Genomic DNA, 21,601 nt, shown 5'->3' on the forward strand with positions numbered 1-21,601 from the left:
GTGACGTCCCCACCACCACTGGAGGGAATCTCAGACCCACAAGTGCAGTGTTTGGCCCAGCACACAGTTCCTGCTGGAAGGAGCCAGTTTCAGAGTGTGGTCTTGAGCCCCGCTGGTGCCGTGTCGGCTCACATCACTTGCCTGGGCGAGCCAGCATAGGTGTGCTGGGATGACACAGAAGAGGTGCGGAGCCAGGCCGGTGACAGCATCCCGGGACTTTGATAAAGGTATTTAACACCTCTGAAAGTTGGTTTCCCCCCCTTACACGGGGACAGTAATGCATAGTTTATAGTCATTTGGTAAAAGGCAGAGGAAGACCCCAGTCGTGTTCCCACTCGACGGCTGCTTCCTCCTCTTCCACCGAGATCAATGTGTCGCTCATTCCCTCCGGGTTTAAAAAATATTTTTGATGTTTATTCATTTTTGAAAGACAGAGAGACAGAGCACAAGCAGGGGAGGGCCAGAGAGAGAGAGAGAGAAATAGACAGAATCCGAAGCAGGCTCCAGGCTCCGAGCTGTCAGCACAGAGCCTGACGTGGGGCTTGAACCCACAGACTGCGAGATCATGACCTGAGCCGAAGTCGGACACCCAACTAACTGAGCCACCCAGGCGCCCCTTTTCCCTCTGTGTTTTAGAGCCGTCCTCACCTCTTTGGGGAGGTCTCCAGGATCTAGTCTGCCCATTCACAGAAGCATAAGATATTAGCTGGCTACACGGCCATTTCCTTGGAAATAATAATGCATTTCCCAGCTCTGAAGACTGCTGCAGGTGACCAAAGAGATACAGCAGGAGAAGGGTCTGCAACTTTAAGGGTGTGGATTTGTGTGTGTGTGGTGGTGGCGGGGGGGAGTGACATCGTTTTTTGTGCCCCTTCCTGTCTTCCCTCTGAATGCAAACGTGATGGTTAGAGACGAAGCAGCCATCTCGGACCACGAGGCGGCCTCAGCGACAGGCCTGTGAACAGAGCAGAGAGACCGAATGAGCCAGACGGCTGCCTTATCCACTCTGAGTTGGCCACTGTCAGACTTTAAACCTGATGTCCCTGCAGCTTTGGAGTTTCTGTCACATACACATGAATCTAAACAGACTAACGCACCCTCTGACCTATTAAACATGATGTTTATTTGTCTACCTGATTGTTTTTAACCTCTTCCCAGTGGACTGGAAGCTCTCTTGAGACTGGACTTTTCTTTATGTTTGTCTCCGGGTGCCTAGTAGTGGGGCCAGAGCCTAGTACGTGACGCCCACTCCGGGTAATTGTTGAACAGAGAACGAGTGAACGAGTGAAGCCCCTGGCACCCGGTGGGCCTGCGCTGAAGGATGAGTCCATCCAGCTCGCTGCCCTGGGGCTCAGGAGAGAAATCAGAGGAGTCTGTGGCGGCTCTCAGGTTCTGCCCAGCGTCATGAACCGCTGGACCTGGAGACAGTCATCGGGCCTTTTGATAAAGACTTTCCTTCAGATCCCATCTATCTCCAGGCCGGGTGAAGCCTGCTCTGTCTCAAAACGTCCTGCTTCACCCGTTGGTTGGCTGCCTTTAGACCCAGGGCTCTGTCTTTACTCCCCGTCTCCATTAGCAAGATCCACCAGGCGTGTGATTCAGGCCTAATTGCCGCCGCGGCCTTGGCGGTGAGTTCCCGTCCCCCTCGCGTCTGGACGCCTGGATGCTTCACGCAGCCTCGCTGGCCTGCCAGCCAGTAACGTGCCAGCCGGACAGCAGCGATGTGCCATTCGGAGACTCGGCGGTACCCAGGGGATGGTGAACTCCGATTGTAAATACCCCCGCGGTGCACGGAGCTCAGCCCAGCCAGGGAATGGACTTCTGGTAGGTCCGAACCGTGTTTCAGAATATTTCTCCGAAGAAGACATCCAGACGGCCGACAGACACACGAGAAGATGCTCAAAACACTCATCGTCGGGGAAATGCAAGTCCAAGCCATGATGAGACACCACCCCACACCTGTCAGAGTGGCTGACATTAACAGGAGATGACAGGTGCCGGCCAGGAGGCCGAGGAAGGGGAGGCCTCGTGCACGGTTGGTGGGAACGCAGACTGGTGCGGCCGCTCCGGACGACAGTGTGGAGGGTCCTCGAAAAGCTGGCAGTAGACCCTCCCTGCGGCCCAGCCATCTCACTACCGGGTATTCGCCCAAAGGAAACGAAATTGTCAACTTGAAGGTACCTCCGCCCATGCCGACTGCAGCCCTGTTCACAGCCGCCAACACGTGGAAACCTACGTGGCCACTGGCAGAGGAGCGGATGCTGAGGAAGATGTGGTCCTTTCTCTCTCTCTCCCATACACACATGTGCACGCACGCGTGCGCGCACACAAACACACACACACACACATGCACACACACGCACTGGAATAGTACTCAGCCATGAAAAAGAGTGAAATCTTATCATTTGTGACAACATGGGTGGACCATAACTAAAATAAGTAAGAGAAAGATAAAAACTGTATGATCTCATTAATACACGGAATCTTGAATGAAAGAGAGAAAGAAAACAAAAGAAATAAGAGGAAGAAAGAAAGAAAGAAAGGGAAAGGAAAGGAGAAAGAAAGGAGAAAAGAAAAGAATAAAGAAAAGAGAAAAGAGAAAAGAAGAAAAGAAAAGAAAAGAAAAGAACAGAAAAGAAAAGAAAAAAGAAAAAAAGAAAAAGAAAAGAAGGGAGGGAGAAGGAGGACAGGTTATGGATACAGAAGATAAACTGGTGGCTGCCAGAGGCTGGGGGCGAGGAAAGGTGAGCTGGGATTTTTTGGTATTTTTCTTTGGTTTTGTTTTTGTTTAAGTTTAAAAAAAAAAAACTGTATTTCAGGTTTAAATGATTCCAGATCCGGATTTGAGAGAGGGTTTATTTACTGAGTTCAGTTAGGCTAAAATTTGTGTGTATGCTATGGGCACCTGTATGTGTGTTTATAGATATGTGCGTTTGTGTAGTGTGTATGTGTGTATGCATGTGGGTGTTTGTATTTGTGTGGTGTGTGTGTGTGTGTGTGTGTGTGTATGGCATGAGTGTGGTATTACATGTGTGTGTGTGCCTCTGCCTAGTGGTGTGTATATTGTATGTGTCTGTGTAGTGGGGTGTGTGTGTGTGTGTCTGTGTGTGTATTCAAAGAAAATTCTTGAATCCTCAACACTCTTGGTTTCACAGTGTAGAGGTGTTTTACAAATGCGATGAGCCCTGTGCATCAGGGCTTCACAAACGAACTTCACAAACCACGGTGGCTTCTCGGGTTCTCCGTCATCCTCCCGTGTCTGCAGGTGTCTGTCTGGAGGCAGGCTTCCAGGTGGCCCGGGCTGGGGGACTCTGCTCCGCTGCGTGTCACCCTCCTTCTGGGATCCGTGTCAGAAGGGTGGGGGCGCAAGAATGGAAAGGCCAAACCATACAAGTGTGATTCATACGTCAGGTCTTGTCACACCAGCCACCGTCCCTTTAGCCAAACCAAGTCACTTGGTAAAGAAAAAGGGAGGAAGGTAGTCGTACCCACTACCCCCGCATGGAGGACCATGGCGAGTTACGTGGCCAGGTGTGCACGTGGGGAGGGGAGAGGATATCTAACCTACCACCACCTCCGGGAATTTTGTGACTGATGTTTTAGACGGTGGCCCGCCTCTTGGCTCTTGACAGCTTCATTAGGGTTTCCTTCACCTGTGCTACCACCCACCCATTAAAGGTGTGCGCACGGATACGTGCCACCATCTCCACGGTTCATTTCGGAACATTTTCATCATCTCAGGGAAAAGCCCTGTGCCTTTACCTGTCCCCCTTCTATGCAACCACCCCTAAGCCCCCGCCAGACTGTGTTCTGTCTCTGTAAATTTGCCCGGTATTGACGCATAAATGGAATTGTATAGCGTGTGGTCTTTTGTGACTGGCAGTGTTCACTTGCCGGACGATTTTATGGTTCTTCCATGTTATCAGGGCTCCTCCGTGCCCTCGTGTGGACAGATGATGTGTGTGCTTTGTCCATTGTTGATGGGCTGTGCCATCAGTTGCATCCATCGGTGATGGGTTGGTGCCGCCTTTGGTCTGTTAGGCATAATGTTGCTGTAAACAGAGTTTTTGTGGGACACATCTTTTTATTTGGGGGGATACATACCTTGGAGCAAAGCTGCTGGGTCATATATTGACTCTGTGCCTCACGATTTAAGGAACCATCACGCTATTTTACAAACTGGGTGCACCATTTTGCATTCTTGTCAGTGAACGAGGGTTCCAGTTTCCCCAATGGCTTCACCGTTACTTTTTATTTCCCGTCCCAATGAGTGTGAAGTAAGTAGAATCTCGTGGTGATTTTGATCTCTGCTTCCCTGATGACTCCTGATTTCGAACCTATTTCCATGTGATGATGGGACATTCGTGTATCTTCTGTGAAGAAATGTCTATTCACATCCTTTGCCCATTTCAAAATATGGCTTGTCTTTTTATTATCAACTCGGGGGAGTTCTGTATCCTAAATACAAATCCCTTATCAGGTGTTGGATGTGCGAATATTATTATACTTTCCGATATACGGTTTGCCGTGTCCTTTCTTGATAACATCCTTTGAGGCACAGATGTTTTTAATTTGAATAAAGCCCAATTTACCTTTTCTTTTGTTTTTCATGCTTTTGGTGTCCTAAGTATCTGCTGTGAAATCAGAGGCCATGAAAATTTACACCTTGTATGATTCTAAGAGTTTTGAACATTTCCATTTAGGTATTTGATCCATTTTAAAAAAGTGCCAGTGTAGTTAACATACAGTGCTATATTATTTCCAGGTGTTGAGTCAGCGGTTCCATACCTTAGTGTCCATCAAGAGAATTGTGCTCTTAACCCCCGTCATGTATTTCCCCCACCCCTCAACTCACCTCCCCTCTGGTAACGATTACTTTGTTAACTATAGCTAAGAGTCTTCTTTTTGGGGTGTCTCTCGATTCTTTTGGCATTTTGTTCATTTATTCTGTTTTGTTTTTTTAATTCCACACACGAGTGAAATCATATGATATTTTCTTTGCCTGGTCTATTTTGCATAGCATAATGCTCCTTAGATCTATCCGTGTTGTTGCAGATGGCAAGATTTCGTTCTTTTTTATGGCTGAGTAATACTCCATTATGTACGTATACATACATCTCCCATCTTTATCCGTTCGTCAGTCGTTGGACACTTGCACTGCCTCCATAATTTGGCTATTGGAGATAATGCTGCTATCAACATGCATGTCCTTTTATTTTATTCACAATTTTGAGTTAAATTTTTTATAACTGTGTGGGAGGTAGAGTTTCATATTCTTTCTTTTGGGTGCACTATCCAGTTCTGCCAGCACCGTTTGTTGAAAGATTACTCTTTCCATTGAATGGTTTGGGCAACATTGTCAAAAAATCAATTGACCACAGACCTACAGGTTTATTTCTGGACTCTCAATTCTATTTCACTGATATATATGTTGATCCTGATACCACACTGTGTTGATTACTGTTGCTTCGTAGTAAGTTTTGAAATCGGTAAGTGTTAGCCCTCCAATTTTGTTCCTCCTTTTCAAGAGTGTTTGGCTGGTCTAGGTCCATTGCATGGTCCAGGTCCCTATGAATGTTGGAATCAGCTTGTAATTTCTACAAAGAAGTCAGCAGGGATTCTGAGAAGGATTGTGCTGAATCTGTAGATCAATTTCTGAGAAGGATTGTGCTGAATCTGTAGATCAATTTGAGGAGTATTGCCACGTTAACAAGGTCAAGTCTTCCTGTCCGTGAACCTGATATGTTTATTTACTTAAATCTTCTTTAATTATCTTTTAACAATGTTTTCTAGTCACAAATCCTAGGTTTTACACTTATTTTGTTAAATATAACCCTAAGTAACTATTTTGATGTTACTGTAAATGTAGTTGTTTTCTTAATTTCATGTTTTGGATTGTTCATTGCAAGTGTGTAGAAATACGATTTATTTTTTGTGCGTTGAACTTGTGTCTTGGAATCATGCTGAACTTATTGATTATTTCTAATAGTATTCAGTGAATTCTTTAGATACTTCTATATACACATCATGCCATTTATAAATACAGTTTTACTCTTCATTTCCATTATGGATGCCTTTTATTTCCTTTTCTTGGTCTAGTACAATGTTGAATAGAGGTGAGACTGTACACATTCACCTAGGAGGAATGCCCCAGCTTTTCATCGTTAAGTATCATGCTTGTTGTGGGTTTTCCTTAGCGCCCTTTATCAATTGAGAAACTTTTCTTCGATTCCTATTGGTATTTGTTGAATGTTTGTATCATAAAAAAATGTTGGATTTTGTCAAATGCTTTCTCTGTAACAATTCAGATAATCATGTTGTGTGTCACATTAGCTGATTTTCAGATGTGAAGCCAATCTCGCAGCCCCGGGATTGATCTCACTTGCTCGTGGTACTTCGTTCTCTAAGTTGCCATATTTAATTCGTTAGTGTTTTGTGGAGCATTTTTGTGCCCATGTTCATCGTAGATAGTTGTCTATAGCTTTTGTTGTTGTTGTTGTTGCTCACAAGTGTTCCTTCCTCTCTAGTTTTTAAAGGATTTTTAAAGATTCGGTATTAGTTTTTCTTTCAATATTTGTTAGAATTCACTAGTGAAGCCATCTGGGTCTGGCATTTTCTTTACCAGTAATTTTTAAATGATGCATCTGAATTTGATCTCTTTACTTACTATAGGTCTATTTATATAGTTTTTGTATTCCTGAGTCAGTTTTGGTAGTTTTTGTCTTTCTAGGAATATGTCCATTTCACCTGATGTATATAATATATTGGAATACAATCGTTCATAGTATTATTCTATAATCCTTTCTGTTTTTTAAGGTTGGTAGTAATGCCTCATCTTTCCTTTCTGATTCTAGTAATTAGGAGTCTTTTTAACTTGATTAATTTAACTAAAGGTTTGTCAGTTTTGCTGATTATTTCAAAGGACTAGCTTTTTTGTTGCATTGATTTTTCTCTGTTCCTTTCCTTTTCTCTAGCTCATTAAATTCTACTCTGATCTTAATTGTTTCCTTCCTTCTTCTTAAGTTTAGTTTGCCCTTCTGGTGTCTTAGATAGTAGATTAGGTTATTGTTTTCTGATCTTTCTTAATTTTTTAATATAGTTATTTGAAACTGTACATTTTTCTCTAAGTGCTGCTTTAACTGCACCCCACACATTTGGTACTTTGAGCTTTTGTTTCCTTTTATCGCAAAGCATTTTCTAATTTTTCCTGTGATTTATTCTTTGGCTTATTGATTATTTAGGGGATTTGGTTTAATTTTTTTGTTAATTTTTCAAAGCCTTTCTGTAATGTATTTCTAATTTCATATCCTCATTATCAGAGAATGTACGTGTCATTATTTCTGTCCTTTTAAGTTTTTTTTTAATGTTTATTTTTGAGACAGAGAGAGACAGAGCATGAGCGGGGGAGGGGCAGAGAGAGGGAGACACAGAATCCAAAGCAGGCTCCAGGCCCTGAGCCATCAGTACAGAGCCCAACGCGAGGCTTGTACTCGTTAACTGTGAGATCATGACCTGAGCCGAAGTTGGACGCTCAACTGACTGGAGCCACCCAGGCGCCCCTGTCCTTTTAAGTTTAGTGAAGTTTGCTTTATGGCCTTCTATATGGTCTGTCCTGGAGAAGGTTCTATGTGTACTTGAGAATAATATATATTGTTCTGTTTGGTAGGGAGCACTACAGATGGCTTTTAGGTATTCTTGGTTTATAGTGGGTTGTTAAAGTTTGCTATTTCCTTGTTCATCTTTTTCCAGGCTGTTCTACCCAACATTATTATTATTATTATTATTATTATTATTATTATTTTAAATGTTTATTTTCGAGAGACAGAATGCAAGTGGGGGGGGCAGGGAGCGAGGGGGACAGAGGGTCTGTGCTGACAGCAGAGAGCCCAACGCAGGGCTCAAACTCACAGAACATGATTGTGACCCTAGCCGATGTTGGATGCTCAACTGACTGAGCCACCAAGGTGCCCCTGTTTTCTAACATCTTCTAACACAGCATATTAATTTTTTGGTGATTTTTCCACTATACCTATATTTTTTTGTTATAGCCTTCACGGATGCTCTGGGGCTTACCATATACATACTAACTCACCAGAATTAGCTTCAGGTTGAACCTAACTTAGCTCCAGTGAGACACAGAAATGTCCCATATCGCATTCCTGCCTCTGTGTTATCATGGTTACGCACATGACATTTATCAGTGTTACCACCAAGAACAGGTGGCTGTAATTATCACTGCATATCATTTTTTACATATTTCAGTCTTCTAAAGAAGCTGTCACAAAGGAGAGCCAGTGTATATTTATAGCTTTTGTTATATTCCCTTCCTTACATAACATTCCTTGTTCCCTTACCCTTTTCCTGTGGATCAAAGTTATCACCTGAAGTGCCTTTCATAGGTGGACACAGCTTTGCTTTCTCTTGCTTCCTTTGGGCTGTTGCTGGCATGTTGACTGCATTTTTATGTGATAGGCCCAATAACACAACTACATATCGTTTATATAATTGCTTTTAAAATCAGACAAGGGAAGAAAGGAGAGAGGATACGCGTTTTTCCTGTCTGTTGTAATTATATAGTCACCTTTTCACATGGATTTAAATGACTGTCTGGAACCCACTTTGAGGCTAAAGTAAGTTCTTAGTTCAGTATTTCTTGGATTGAGAATCCAGTTAAATTCTCCCAGTTTTTATCTGGAAATGTTTTCATTTTGCCTTCATTTTGAAAGATAACATTTGTGGACATAGGATTCTTGGCTGGCAGTTTTTATGGGTTTTTGGGTTTTTTTGAGCACTTTAAGTGTTTAAATGTAATTAAATGGTAACATTTCAGTGGGTTCTATTCTCCGTTACTTCTCGTGAGGAGTCCCCTGTTCATCTCGTTCACGGGGTCCCACACTCACCTGAGGCTCTGCTCATTCTCCTTCATTCATTTCTGTCTGCGTTTTGACTACATAACTTCTGTCAATCTACCTTCCAGCTTCCTTTTGCAGAGTCAAACTCCGGAGCCTCTGGAGTGCGTTTTTATTTCATCCGTATTACTCAGCCCTGGCGTTCCCACATGCGTCTCCGTGAGTGTCTGTCTCTTCCCTGACCGTCTGTATTTGCTGTATTCGATGCGATGCTCTCCTACCTTCCTCTGCTTCTTTAATCACAGTTTCTTTATGTTCTTTCAGCGTATCTACAATCACCACTTGGAAGTCTTTGTGAATCCACCATCTGGCTGCTTTCAGAAACACTTTCTGTTGCTTAACATTTTGTTTTGGTTTGGTTTTATTTATTTTTTTGGCGTATGGGTCATACTTTCCTGTTTGTGTCTATGTGTCATAATTTTTTATTGGAAACTGGGCATTTTGATGATACGTTGCAGCAATTCTGGGCATTGGCTTCCGCCTTGGGCTTCTTACGGTTTTCTGCTTGTTTCTGTGTTTAGTGATTATTTGGTTAGTCTTAGTGAAGCCCATTTCTGCCCCTATCACCGTGTGAGTCGTCTGATGAGGCTTCTCAGGGGGCAGCCCAGGGTGTGCCCACAGTCACCCCAGAGGGTGATGGTGCTTTGCCCAGAGCCTTGTGCCTCACTCCTTGACCACGCCCAGCTGTTAGCATCACTGATTGCTACTGATGTCAACAATGTCCTGGGATGTAAAATGCTCCACAGCGTAATCCAGTCGAATTTGGGCTTCTTTGAACGGACGCTTCCCACGGCCAGTGTTTGAGCTTTGCTCTGACCACAGGAGGCTCCTTCCAGTGTGCTCTTTCCTCGGTTCCGTCCCGCACACCAGCCAGTTGGCCTGTGTGTGCAGCGCACGCCCCCACGTCCCCCTCGCCTCTTACAGCAACCTCTGCTGACTCTCATGAGGGCCTTGGGCTTGAACTTCTCCACGCTCTGCTGCAAATAGGGTCAGACCCTTTGGGGAGAGACTGGGAATCACCTGCCTCATGGCCTGCTTCTCTTCCAAGGCAGAATCTCCGAGCCGTGGCTGTGGAACGGGGTATGAGGACAGCGGTAGGCATCTGTCGGAGTGACACCTCGTTCAGGAGCTAAGTGCCCCACGCCGCAGGGTGGGCATTGGCCTCGGGTCCTCTTTGGCGTGTGCCTGCCGGTGTGGGGCCACCCGGGGCGGGAGCCAGAGCAAGGGGTGAGCTTTCCTTTCTCTCCGTCCACCCAGTGGAGAGCCTTATGCCATGAATGAGTGCTGGGCAGAAGAGGGAAGCCCCCACGTCTTGTCGAATTTTCCAGAACTCAGCCTCCGCAGTAGGTAACAGGGTGGGGGCAGGATGGGGCATGGTGGCACTCTGGTCCTGCCAGGGAGGTGGGGCCCGGGCCGGAAGCCAGGAGGAGGCCCGTGTGCTCTGATAGCATTGTCTGGAGTGCGGGTTCTGTCCTGCTGGGCTGGGAGCAGCTCTCAGAGAACAGGGCTCAGGTCAGATGCCACAGGGTCTCACTCTTCTTAGTTTCACTAGACTTAAACAATTTTTTTTAATGTTTATTTATTTTGAGAGAGAGAGAGAGACAGAGCATGAGTGGGGGGTGAGGGCGGAGAAAGAGAGAGACAGAGCATGAGTGGGGGAAGGGGGGGGAGAGGAGAGAGAGAGAGAGAGAGAGAGAGAGAGAGAGAGAATCCCAAACAGGCTCTGCCTTGTCAGCACAGAGCCCGATATGGGGCTCAAACTCATGAACTGGGAGATCATGACCTGAGCCAAAAGCAAGAGTGAGGCGCCTAACTGACTCAGCCACCCAGGTGCCCCTCCCCGGACTTTCTGAGTTCGTGTTCTTTCACTTCCGTCTGCCCTAAAGACCATTTCCAGACCTTGTAAGTAGTTGCTGGTGATAATTCTCAGCATTTTTGCTGGGAAATGGGTCCGTGGAGCACTTACAGCATCATGCCAGAAGTCTGGCCACCCTTTTTCAAAAACATCCGTTTACGCCCACTCAATGCTGGTTTCATACCTACCCCCTAACTTGACTGTGACCTTAAAATGGGGCGCTGAGGGTCACCTGGGTGGCTCCGTCAGCGGAGCGTCCAACTTCGGCTCAGGTCATGATCTCGCCGCTCATGAGTTCGAGCCCCACGTCGGACTCTGTGCCGATGGCTCGGAGCTTAGAGCCCGCTTCGGATTCTGTGTCTCCCTCGCTCTCTCTGTGTCTCCCTCACTCTCCCTCCCTCTCTGTGTCTCCCTCCCACCTGGGCTCTCCCCCCAAATAAGTAAAATATGTTAAGAAACGGGGCACTCAGGGTCATTGTTTCTGAGGCTTTATGAGCACCTGTTCCCCTCCCACTATTGTACGTGTGTCTAGTTGTAAAAGCACATCTGAATGACTAGGTGACATTCGGGAAGGGCACGTACCAGCCCTTTGATGAGACCGTCTCTAGGAAATCAGTCCAGCAAGTCGTTTATGGAGAAACTGGGGAGTCGCTTTCTGTATACACACCCGGCAACGTATTGTAGAAAGCTGGTCCCTGCTAACATGTGCTTCGTTACCGATCATCTGGTTTGTAATCTGTGGTTCGAGGGATCCGGTGTCAGACTAGGAAAATGGTCCCCATTTCGATGATTCATCTTGACAACCCCTCTGTCACTGGGGCCTTCCCTGCCCACGGGACTCGTAGGAAGACCTGTCTGATTTGATGCCCACGAGGGTTCTGTGAATTCCTGGTGCATCAGGTCGACTGTGTACCTGACGGGTCCCCCCTGGTACCAAGGGGGTACTTGGGATCCCCCCTGAGCGCCAGCTGCCTGGGCTGGGAGCCGCATCAATCCAGCTGTGGCCTCTCTCATTGTTCACAGCCCCCAGCACATTTTTCTCAAGCACCTGTGACCTCAGGCGCTTCCCCGTTGAGTGTGGACGTGGGAGCGAGGTGGCCTCAGAGCTTTCTGTCCACCTGGCCCAGCCCGAATTCCCTTTTCCTTGTTCTCTTGCCTCCCCGGGCTGCCCACACGTGCCCACCTGGGGTCCAGCAGGAACGTCTCAGCCACATTCAGGCCCAGAGACTTTTGCTCCGAATCTGCCTTATTGAAGTGTCTTCTCGACAAGGGGGGTGGTGCTTCACCTAAAAGCAATTCCCGTCTGCTAAGAGAACCATTCATTTTTCTTATTACTCTATTATTATCTTTTTGTTGTTTTTTTTAAGGTGTATTTATTTATCTTGAGAGCTGGGGGGAGGGAGAGTGGGAGAGAGGGAACGAGCAGGGGAGGGACAGGGAGGGAGACAGAATCCCAAGCAGGCTCTGTGCTCTCAGCACGGAGCCCCACGCAGGGCTGGAACTCGTGACCCCGGTTTCATGACCTGAGCCGAAACCAAGAGTCAGGTGCTCAACAAACTGAACCACCCAGCCACGCCTAGACCTCTGCTTTCATGCAGGAGGATTATTACCTGGTTAGGAACTTTTGTGATTCTGTTCAGAATCATAAAATCCCATCAGTGACCCATTGGATCCTTCTGCCTCGAGCGGAAGTTGTCGCCTGTTACTCAGAATGGAAATTGTGGTGTCGGGATTTCAGCGGCGTGGCTAATGGCCACATTTGTGTTCCCACTTTCTCTTCCGAAATGAAAAGGAAAACGAAGGAGATGCCTGTTTGTTAAGACTGAGAGATGTAGAAAATCACCCATAATGTTGTCAGCTTTCAAAAGCCACCTTGATTCTGGGGCGTCTGTGACGTGAAGGAAGAGGTTCAGAGACGAGGGGGATGGGCAGGAGGCCAGACGAGTGAGCAGGTCTTACAATGTGACCTCCCCCCACCCCGCACACACAACAAGCTGCGTTGCCTGCTTGTCAGGTGAAACACTGTCATCCAGAGATGAGCCCACCTGTTCATCCCTCCTGCAGATGTGGCTCTTGCGTCCTGCTTTCCAGTGACGCCCCTCAGTTATTCCAAGAAGAAGGAAAAAGTTTTAGAACCACGTGGAACATTTTGCTATTCAGTGAAGAAGGGAATGTGGTTGTGACTGCATCAGACTGCATCATTATCTCATCAGTAGGACCTGTGCTCCCGGGAAGAAGATTCCTGGCTTCCAGCAGCTCTCCCGTGACAGCCAAGGCGCTAGAAGGAGGCTCCGCGTACCTGGGGGCACAAGGGGAGGGCGTCCCGGTTCCCCGACAGCTCAGCAGGGCCTTCCCCGCAAAACTCCCACGCCCCGAGCAGGTCTCGTGCTCTGAGCAGTGAATACGCGCGTTCAGTGCTTGGAGGAAGGGTGAGCTGGTGTGGGTGTCAGAGGAAGGCACCCGTCACATCACAGAGAATCCGGTGGACTGAGTTTGGCTCTGAATGGGAGACCTCGGCCTTGAGGCTGGCACAGGCCCTTCTGCTGGCCATTCCCCGTGGCAGCTTTGGTCCAGGCTCTGAAAGCTGGGTCTGTAGGCTGTCATTTAGGAAAGTGACACCCTGGCCATAGAGAGGGATCTTCCTGGAGAGAGATGTGACGTGGGTCCAACTGCTCTTTATTGTGAAGCTGTGTCAGCAACCCAATCTTGCTTGTAAACTCAGAAGCCTGTGGAGGCTCTTTGCCAAGACCATGTCCCCCCCCGAGACGGTTGCTGGGGTTGCCCACCACGTGCTGCTACTGATTTATTAGTCAGAGGCTCTCTTCGTGCAAATACCTTGGATCTACCCTCCTTGCGACCATCCTGATTGACATGGGCGGTGATTGGAGTGTTTTCTGAACCAGAATTAACTGGTTGAAAGAAAAAGGGCAGCTATGACGAAGAGACACAGTTTTGGAGTAAGACGGCTAGAGTGTCCCATCTCTGCCAGAAAAAGCTGCCAGTTGCCAGTGTAGTCTCCAGACCTCTTTGGGCCTCCCAATTCCACATTTTGCAGAGAGGAAATGCCCCCTGTCCTGTTCCGTGCACACGGGGGTTGGAAGAGCACACGGAGTACGTTTCCCTGATGTGGACCCGGTGGGTCGTTCAGGCGTGTTAGACCAATGACGGGATAGGTAAACGAAGGACGGGTGCTGCTCTGAAAGCCTTTAGACTAGAAAGCGCCCGAATCAAACAAATCCCTTCTGAGTTTGGCTCATTGGCATAAACGTGTAGGTTATAGGCAGAAATGAGAAAGTAAAGCTAACATAAATTAGATTCTTGCATCATAAATGAATTCTATAATCTTCTCCCCAGAAGTCTTGTTGACTACCCCAGAGAGATCCTCAGACGCTTGCCAGCCTCTTTCAGGAACGTTTTCTTGTGAAGCGGTTTTTTTTGTTTTGTTTTGTTTTGTTTTTTTCTTTTTTTTCAGTAAAGAGCGTTGTAATTCGGATAGTCTGGAGTAAAGTTGGAAGTGACTTAGTTCAAAGGAAACCTCATCTGAAAGATTTTTGAATATCAACGTGTATGTTTATAGTGAGAATTTAGCATGGGTTTTTCCAAATGCGATAGCAAAACGTGACCGCAGAGATGCGGTTTCCGCTGATGGTGCGTGGATCCCCACGTACCTGGAGGAGTGATGTCATCTGTGCGCACTGTCCCCTCCCACCTTTGTGCTTTATGTCCTACGCGCTTCCGATCCGTGTTCTAATGGGTTCATCTGTGTTTCCCGAATACACGTGAGGTCCTTGACGCCAAAGCCAGTGTTCTTCCATTTGGGTCCCGTCCTTGGCAGAAACTAAATTTCACTGGGTATATATTTACTTAACTCGCTCAGTGCCAGATGCAGTCCTGGGTGGTTTCCGAGAAAATCATTCAGTCCCCTGACACCCTTAACGGGCAGCTGGTGGTGTTACCCCTTCCCCGACGTGAAGATGTGATGCCCGGGTCCCACGTCTGGGACGTGGAGGGAGGGGATGTGTTCTAACCCGGCTGGCCATCGGGGCTCGGCGTCAATGGCACACACACTGTCAGACTCAGAACGACGACCAGACCAGAAGCACACCTGTCCTCCGCCGTGCCCCCAGGACATGACTTCCTGCGTGGACACGATTCCCCACGTGAGACGTGGAAACACACCCCCACTTGGGAGGCTCTGATGAAGGAGGGTTGGAGGAGCCAAGTGAGCGGGCCACACGGCAGGTGAGCCCTGCTCCCGAGCATAGGAGCAGCCAGGACTCACACTCCGGCACTGACCCAGCGTGGGCCTTCACGAAGGCTCAGGGGCAGCTCAGGGCCAGTGGTGTTTCTCTGCCTGCTTTCATTTCTGTTTCATCAGAGTCCTCTACGGTCTCTCAGCCATGAGCGGGTGGGCTCCAGACCATCAGCCCTGGATGGTGGGGGAGGTTGGGGCCAGGCTCACATCTCGGGGGAAATTTAAAGTCAGGGCAGGAGCAGGAAATCAGAACCCGGATTAGGATCTCGGGTGCTCCGTGTCCCTGAGCAGAGTCACATTATCTTGGGGCTCCTTCTGCACCAGACGGATGCACCTGAAAAATGATTTGACTGTAAGCATCTTGGGGTCAACCTCACTTACGACAAATTTACTTAAATTTTGTGTTACATTTAAGTAAATGAAGGTGCTTGTAAAGGTCTGGGCATGCCATTTGGTCCATTCATTCACTCATTCGTTCGTTCATTCATTCAACTCATTGTTATTAGTTCTGGGTACGGATTGATCTGTTTGTGAACAAAATCGACAGATTTGCTGTCCTCATGGTGTATTCCCGGATCTTTACTGAGATGCTGTTATGTGCCCAGCACCAGGCGAGGCGCCTGGGATAAGGTGGTGGAATCACAAACCTATTTTTGGAAGCCCCATAAATTCCTGGAGGTGACCCTCAGAGATCGCTCTGCGGTGTGGCTGTCACCACACGTGTGGTCACCCGGCCACAGCTCCGCGGCGTTGGGAACCAGACCTCCCAGGCAGCAACATCCTGCGGTGACCGCACCTGCTGGGTCAGGGGATGCTTGGGAGGGTTGTTTTATGGGATGAAGAAGCGATCACCCCTCTGACTGCTTGGGTGCTCCCTGTCGCCTTCCGCCCCCACACTTAATCACCGCAGACCTGGGGCAGCAGTGTATATCAGGACTGGTCTTCGTCCTGGCTCCGATTTCTCGAGCTCAGCACTCTGCTTTCAGTCCGCGTTCAGCTTCCCTCTTTTACTGAATAAGCATTGATTCCAGGGCTTGCTGGTTTTGTTTTTAAAGATCAATCCGTGTCTGTGTCAGTGGAGTACAGAAAACGGCATCACTGAGTTATAATTAACTTCTGAGTATTATATATTTGAAGATCCAAAATTTCCCATTGATTTGGCATACTGACTTTCTTTTCTGGAGCCCTGCAGAAATGGACTTGGAAGTTGCCCATCTTACGTCCAAAGAGCTGTAACCGTATTTTAATTTTGTTTAACTTTCAGGTTCGGTGATGGCTATACAGTCAAGATTTGGCTCTGTAAGGAAACCAGTCCACACAGTGTGGTTTCTGACTGCTTGAAGCTCCATTTTCCAGGGATCCAGTTTAAGGTAGTGCTGATATTCTATATGACTTCTTTGTTTTGAGCATAAGAAATCTGAGAAGGGGTGTCTGGGTGGCTCAGTCATTTGGGCGTCCAACTTCAGCTCAGGTCATGATCTCACTGTTCATGTGTTCAAGCCCCATGTTGGGCTCTGTGCTGATAGCTCAGAGCCTGGAGCCTATTTCGGGTTCTGTGTCTCCCTCTCTCTCTGCCCCTCCCCTGCTCTCACTCTATCTCTCTCTCTCTCTCTCAAAAATAAATAAACATTAAAAAATTTTTTTAAAAAAGAAATCTTATAAGCACATTTACCTTGTTCCCTGTTTTAATTCCATGCCGTTGCGAGTCCTCACCTGTTGTCTTAGCCTCATTGCAAAACATAGGCTCCCCCCTTCCCCACTGAAAATAGCAAAGGGCGAGTGCATGTTGCTTGATCACTGTGAAGGATGATGAGCCCGTCCGGCCACTTTGTTGGGTCTCCCAGAGTGAACTGTGGTTTCGTAGGCCTGTTACCCGTGAGCCCAGTCATGTTTCGTCCAGGAAGGAAAGATTAAAGAAAGGAATTTCTTCCAGGCATTTGCTGCGGGGTTTAGAGGCTTGGTGGTTTCAACACTATTTTCACGAGGGGTGCACGGTGCGTGGATCATAAGCCTCTGCTAACGTGATGCAAAGCGATCCCTGAACCAGCAGTGTCTTTGTCACCTGGGAGCTGGTGGGATCTGCAGGATCCCAAGCCCCAACCAACCAAATCCAGATCGGCATCTGAGGACGTGACCCAGTGTTCCCACGCACAGTAGCATTTTAGAAGCAACGTGTATGTAGAATCCCTTGGAAAATTGTGTGGTCCTCGTTTGTCATAAATTCTAATAGGTTCTGGTCTGTAATATAGCTGTCACCTGTCTATTTCCACAAGAGCCACCGAGCGAAATCCATCGATAAGCATGCTGTACAAGGCTGGTGGTTCATGCTCACGAACAGCCCCAAATAGCCCGAGGACACACGTGCTGTTACCCTGCTCTGCACGTGTGCCGACAGGGGTCGGAAGGTTTACTCTCCCACCAAGAGCTGCTCCGCCAGCTAATGGTGAGGGCCACAGGGATCTCTCCTCACGTCCCAGCCAAGTTCAGGTCCTCCGTGCATCTCCTTACTCGACAGTTACGTCCTCCTTCTCAGCTAGTGCTCCGTACCCCCTCACCCGTGGAGCGCTCTTCCCTCCCGTTTGTGGCATGTTGGGGGGGCATATAAGGGGCAGATTGGTGACTCGGCCTTGAGGGGGACCACCCACTTGCTCTGCCTCAGAATCAGTCTTTAGTACGCACGCACTGGGGACCCAGAACGGACCCACACCCCAGCCGGTATTTGGGTGTGTGGTTTAAAAAAAACGTCATTTACTTAGCAGTTAAATATCCTGTGATCGACTTTGTGTGACGGCGGCCAGTCATGTGACACGGTTTACGGTTTGCTTTTGGCTTTTAGGGGCAGCGCCTTAACCTGCTGGAATACCACGTGCCGAAGCAGTGGGAGTGCTTGGCCGACCTGTTCAGGGTTCTGGAAGGCAATAAGACCTTCCTGAGTATCCAACGTTACTCCATCAACGAAACCACTTTGGAACAGGTATTGTATCTTGAACGCGTCGGCGGGTTGCATTTTGGTATGTGCTTCAGGCCTCCCCAGCTGATTTTAATTATTTTTTTTTTAACATTTATTTATTTTTGAGAGAGAAAGACGACAGAGCATGAGTGGGGGAGGGGCGGAGAGAGGGAGACACAGAATCCAAAACAGGCTCCAGGGTCTGAGCTGTCAGCACAGAGCCCGACGCGGGGCTCAAACTCACAAACCTCGAGATCGTGACCTGAGCCGAAGTCAGATGCTTAACTGACTGAGCCACCCAGGCACCCCCCACCCCTACCCCTGCAGCTGATTTTAAAAGTAGCCAGATTACTTCTTGAGGTCATTCTTTCTTTAAATTACTCACTGGTTTTACAACACAGGATGGTTTGTTTCTTGTCAGCTGTCCACTTAAGGTACATATTTAGGGGGCCCCTGGGGAGGCTCAGTCGGTTGAGCATCCAACTTCAGCTCAGGTCATGATCTCACGGCTTGCTGGGTTGGAGCCCCACATCAGGCTCTGCCCTGACAGTGCTGAGCCAGCCTGAGTTCCTCTCTCTCCCTCTCTCTCTGTGCCTCCCCCACTTGTGTTGTCTCTGTCTCTCCTCTCAAAATAAATAAATAAACTTAAAAAAAAAAAGTACGTATTTAGCAGGGCTCTGGTTTGTAGACAAGCAGAGTGGGTGTTCACTGGGGAGATCGTGCCCTGCTAACCTTCCCTTCTTCGTTTTGCTTGCCCAACCCCCCGAACGTCTAAGGGGACTCTGCTGTAAGTGATCCTTAGTGGACTTTGGGAAGCAAAGTGCTCACTTTACTGAGTGCCAGCATGTAGAATTAAATCACAGCTGCTTTCTCAAGCCGCGCTTGAGGCATCCAGAATTTCCAGGCGAACTAATAATTGTCCTCAAAGGACTTACCTGCTTATGGTGGTTTCTAGGCGGGTGGTATGAATGAGTGGCTTGTGGTTTGGGGGCAAGGGGGGCTGTGCTTTAAGGTGCCCCTTCGTCTAATAGTTGAGAAGAAAAGGTCTAGTGTTCTTACACGTTAACGATGGTTTTCATCCTTTTGTCAGGTATTTATTAATTTTGTTACCGAGCAACAGAAAGCTTCACCATGTACCCGGGCTCCATCCACCGGCTGTCACCAGCCCGATCACCTGCCTATCTAAGCACGAAAGGAGACGTTTCTAAGAGGAATAATACCTTGTCTTTGGTTAACAAGTCATCCTGGAGGATCACAGGAGCCCGAGCGCCCCGGAGGTGCTGGGAGTCCGGCTCCTGCTGGTCAAATCCATACTTTCTCATTTCCTTTCTGAAACTGCTAACTAATAACCAGCCACCTCAAAGATTGGTTTCTGTAGACTTTTAGGGCATCCCCCTGCATGGTTTGTCAAGCCAAGGAGGGGCCGGCTTCTTGGTGACAGGGGCACGAGGGACCCTTGAGTCCCGACTGAGACATCTTGGAGCTGGAAAGGCTCTGCCAGAGATCATCCGTTCCGAACATTTCACTGTACCTTTAAGGAAACTGAGGCAGCCAAGGCTAGTAACTTTCCTGACTGATTTGTTTAGGAAATAGTGGCTCAGGCTGTTTTCCATTTTTGCCCCATTTTACTAGATACGCTGACATGTGTCTAAATAAAAATTCAAGGATTTAAATACCATTTTTTTTTGTAATACTGGATGTTCTATGGTAGGACATGTGAAAATTGCCATTTTTTTCATACAAAAGCTGCTTTTTTTAAAGAAATCGGAATTCAGGAGGTTTTTAGTGAACCCTTTAGCAAAATGGAGTAAATTGAACTGGGTACTCTCTGCCATTTATAACAGTTTTACCAGAGTTGTGCAGATTTTAAATATAGGGAGGTACGGAAAGCAATATAATGTGGATGTATTCTGTTTTTCTTAATTTCTTAATTTTCTTAATACCTCCTGGCATTCTCTCGGTTTTAAAATCAATGACGCACACTGTCTAGTTACCTTCTCATTTTGCCAGGAAAATTAGTACGATACGTAGTAAATAAACATTACCTTCCAAACACTTGAAAATTTTCTAACAACTAAGCCATTCTCGGAGTTACTGCCCTAGTCTCTTCAGATACAAAGTCCCGCGAAGTGGCTCCAGAGGGCCACGGCGGGTTGACATTCTGCATCTGATGGCAACAGGCGTGAAGTGAGTGTGTCCATCCCTGAAAATGGTTTCTTGCCAGGCGTTTCTGAGTTTTGAGATGTTTCTCGACCTTCTTTGAATAACATTTTTTCTCAAATCTCCATGGACAGCTGCATTCATTTCATTTGAAAGTTCGACCTTATCCAGTTAAAGTTTTGAGTAATAGTAGCTTGGGGCCCAAAGCTTGTGAGATTCCTGTCCCTTTTCTTTCCAGACGCAGGATTTCACTAAAATCTGTCTTTTCCTGATACCATTCGATACTAGAGATCTTTTTAACGTGTCAGGATTCAGCCAACCACAGAGAGTTTTTGTTCGAATGATTTCAGTTTCACATGAATCACATGAATCACGCTTTCCTAAAGAAGTTGCAATTTAGGGTTTTAGGATGCCAACCCCCCCCTCCGTTCTAACACAGTCTCATTGTCAAAGTGGAGGATGTAATCCTTTGTTATGATTGTTGTTGAATTGATCAATAAAGCCCAAGACCCGGGAACATGGTTCTACTGTAGTGAATAAATGAGGTGTGCTTTTGCGTCACCTGATTCTTGGAACGAAGTTGTGTATTTCTTTGCATTTAGGGGATCCAGTTTAAAAAGCTAAGGGGGAAATGCATCCACTCTAGATCTTTTTTTTTTTTAAATTTTTTTTCTTTTTAACGTTTATTTATTTTTGAGACAGAGAGAGACAGAGCATGAACGGGGGAGGGGCAGAGAGAGAGGGAGACACAGAATCGGACGCAGGCTCCAGGCTCTGAGCCATCAGCCCAGAGCCCGACGCGGGGCTCGAACTCACGGACCGCGAGATCGTGACCTGAGCTGAAGTCGGACGCTCAACCGACTGAGCCACCCAGGCACCCCACACTCTAGATCTTTTAAAGCTTGAAAAGGTTAACGTTTGATTGAGTCTGCAACGTTCCGCTCTCGGGGATTCTTTGAACTGCTGTTTTCTTGGAGGTGGTGCTTCCCAGTAGGCCTTCGAACAGTCAACAGGAAGAGAAAAGAAACTTGTATGTGCGAGCTCCATACCCCAGAAGACTGGACACAAAAGGTCAGATCTTATGTTAGTGTTGAAAATGTCACCGCATGTATAAGTCATGCAGATATTTTACACCTTTGCAGCTAGACATTTGTCTTAAGACCTTTGGGCTTACGGTCACACAACTGAGACTTTTAAACCAACTACCTTCTTTTGAAAGCATTCTGAGGAGGGTACTTCATAAGGCAGAGATCGTAGTGATTGCCCCGGTTCCAGCAACCTATCTTTTATCGTGTGGCTTATCTTCACCCGGATATTTGAACACAGGATAGATAAAAACCCTCACCCAAAATCAGGATTGGAGAAAGCAAACAAGGAGTATATTTTTAGAAGATTGAACAGTGGGGGACTGACTGTTATAGTTGGCTTGGTTTAGTGGATGTCGAACTGAAAAACAGCAGAACACGATCGTT

At 47.2% G+C, this 21,601-nt stretch overlaps 1 protein-coding gene across 1 annotated transcript in view; it reads left to right on the forward strand.

Annotated features, from left to right (window-relative positions):
• ABCA13 (ATP binding cassette subfamily A member 13) overlaps positions 1–20,704 on the forward strand; it is a 396,309-nt gene extending 375,605 nt beyond the window's left edge. The window contains exons 60-62 of the mRNA XM_019450998.2: positions 16,284–16,389; positions 17,856–17,993; positions 19,060–20,704. Coding sequence (XP_019306543.2) covers positions 16,284–16,389; positions 17,856–17,993; positions 19,060–19,155 — 340 coding nt within the window. The 3' untranslated portion in view covers positions 19,156–20,704. The remainder of the gene's footprint in view (positions 1–16,283; positions 16,390–17,855; positions 17,994–19,059) is intronic.
• The last annotated feature ends 897 nt before the right edge of the window (positions 20,705–21,601 follow it).

This window comes from Panthera pardus, unplaced genomic scaffold (genome assembly GCF_024362965.1).
Source record: "Panthera pardus isolate Hobbes unplaced genomic scaffold, ASM2436296v1 HiC_scaffold_8, whole genome shotgun sequence".
Lineage (NCBI taxonomy): Eukaryota > Metazoa > Chordata > Mammalia > Carnivora > Felidae > Panthera > Panthera pardus.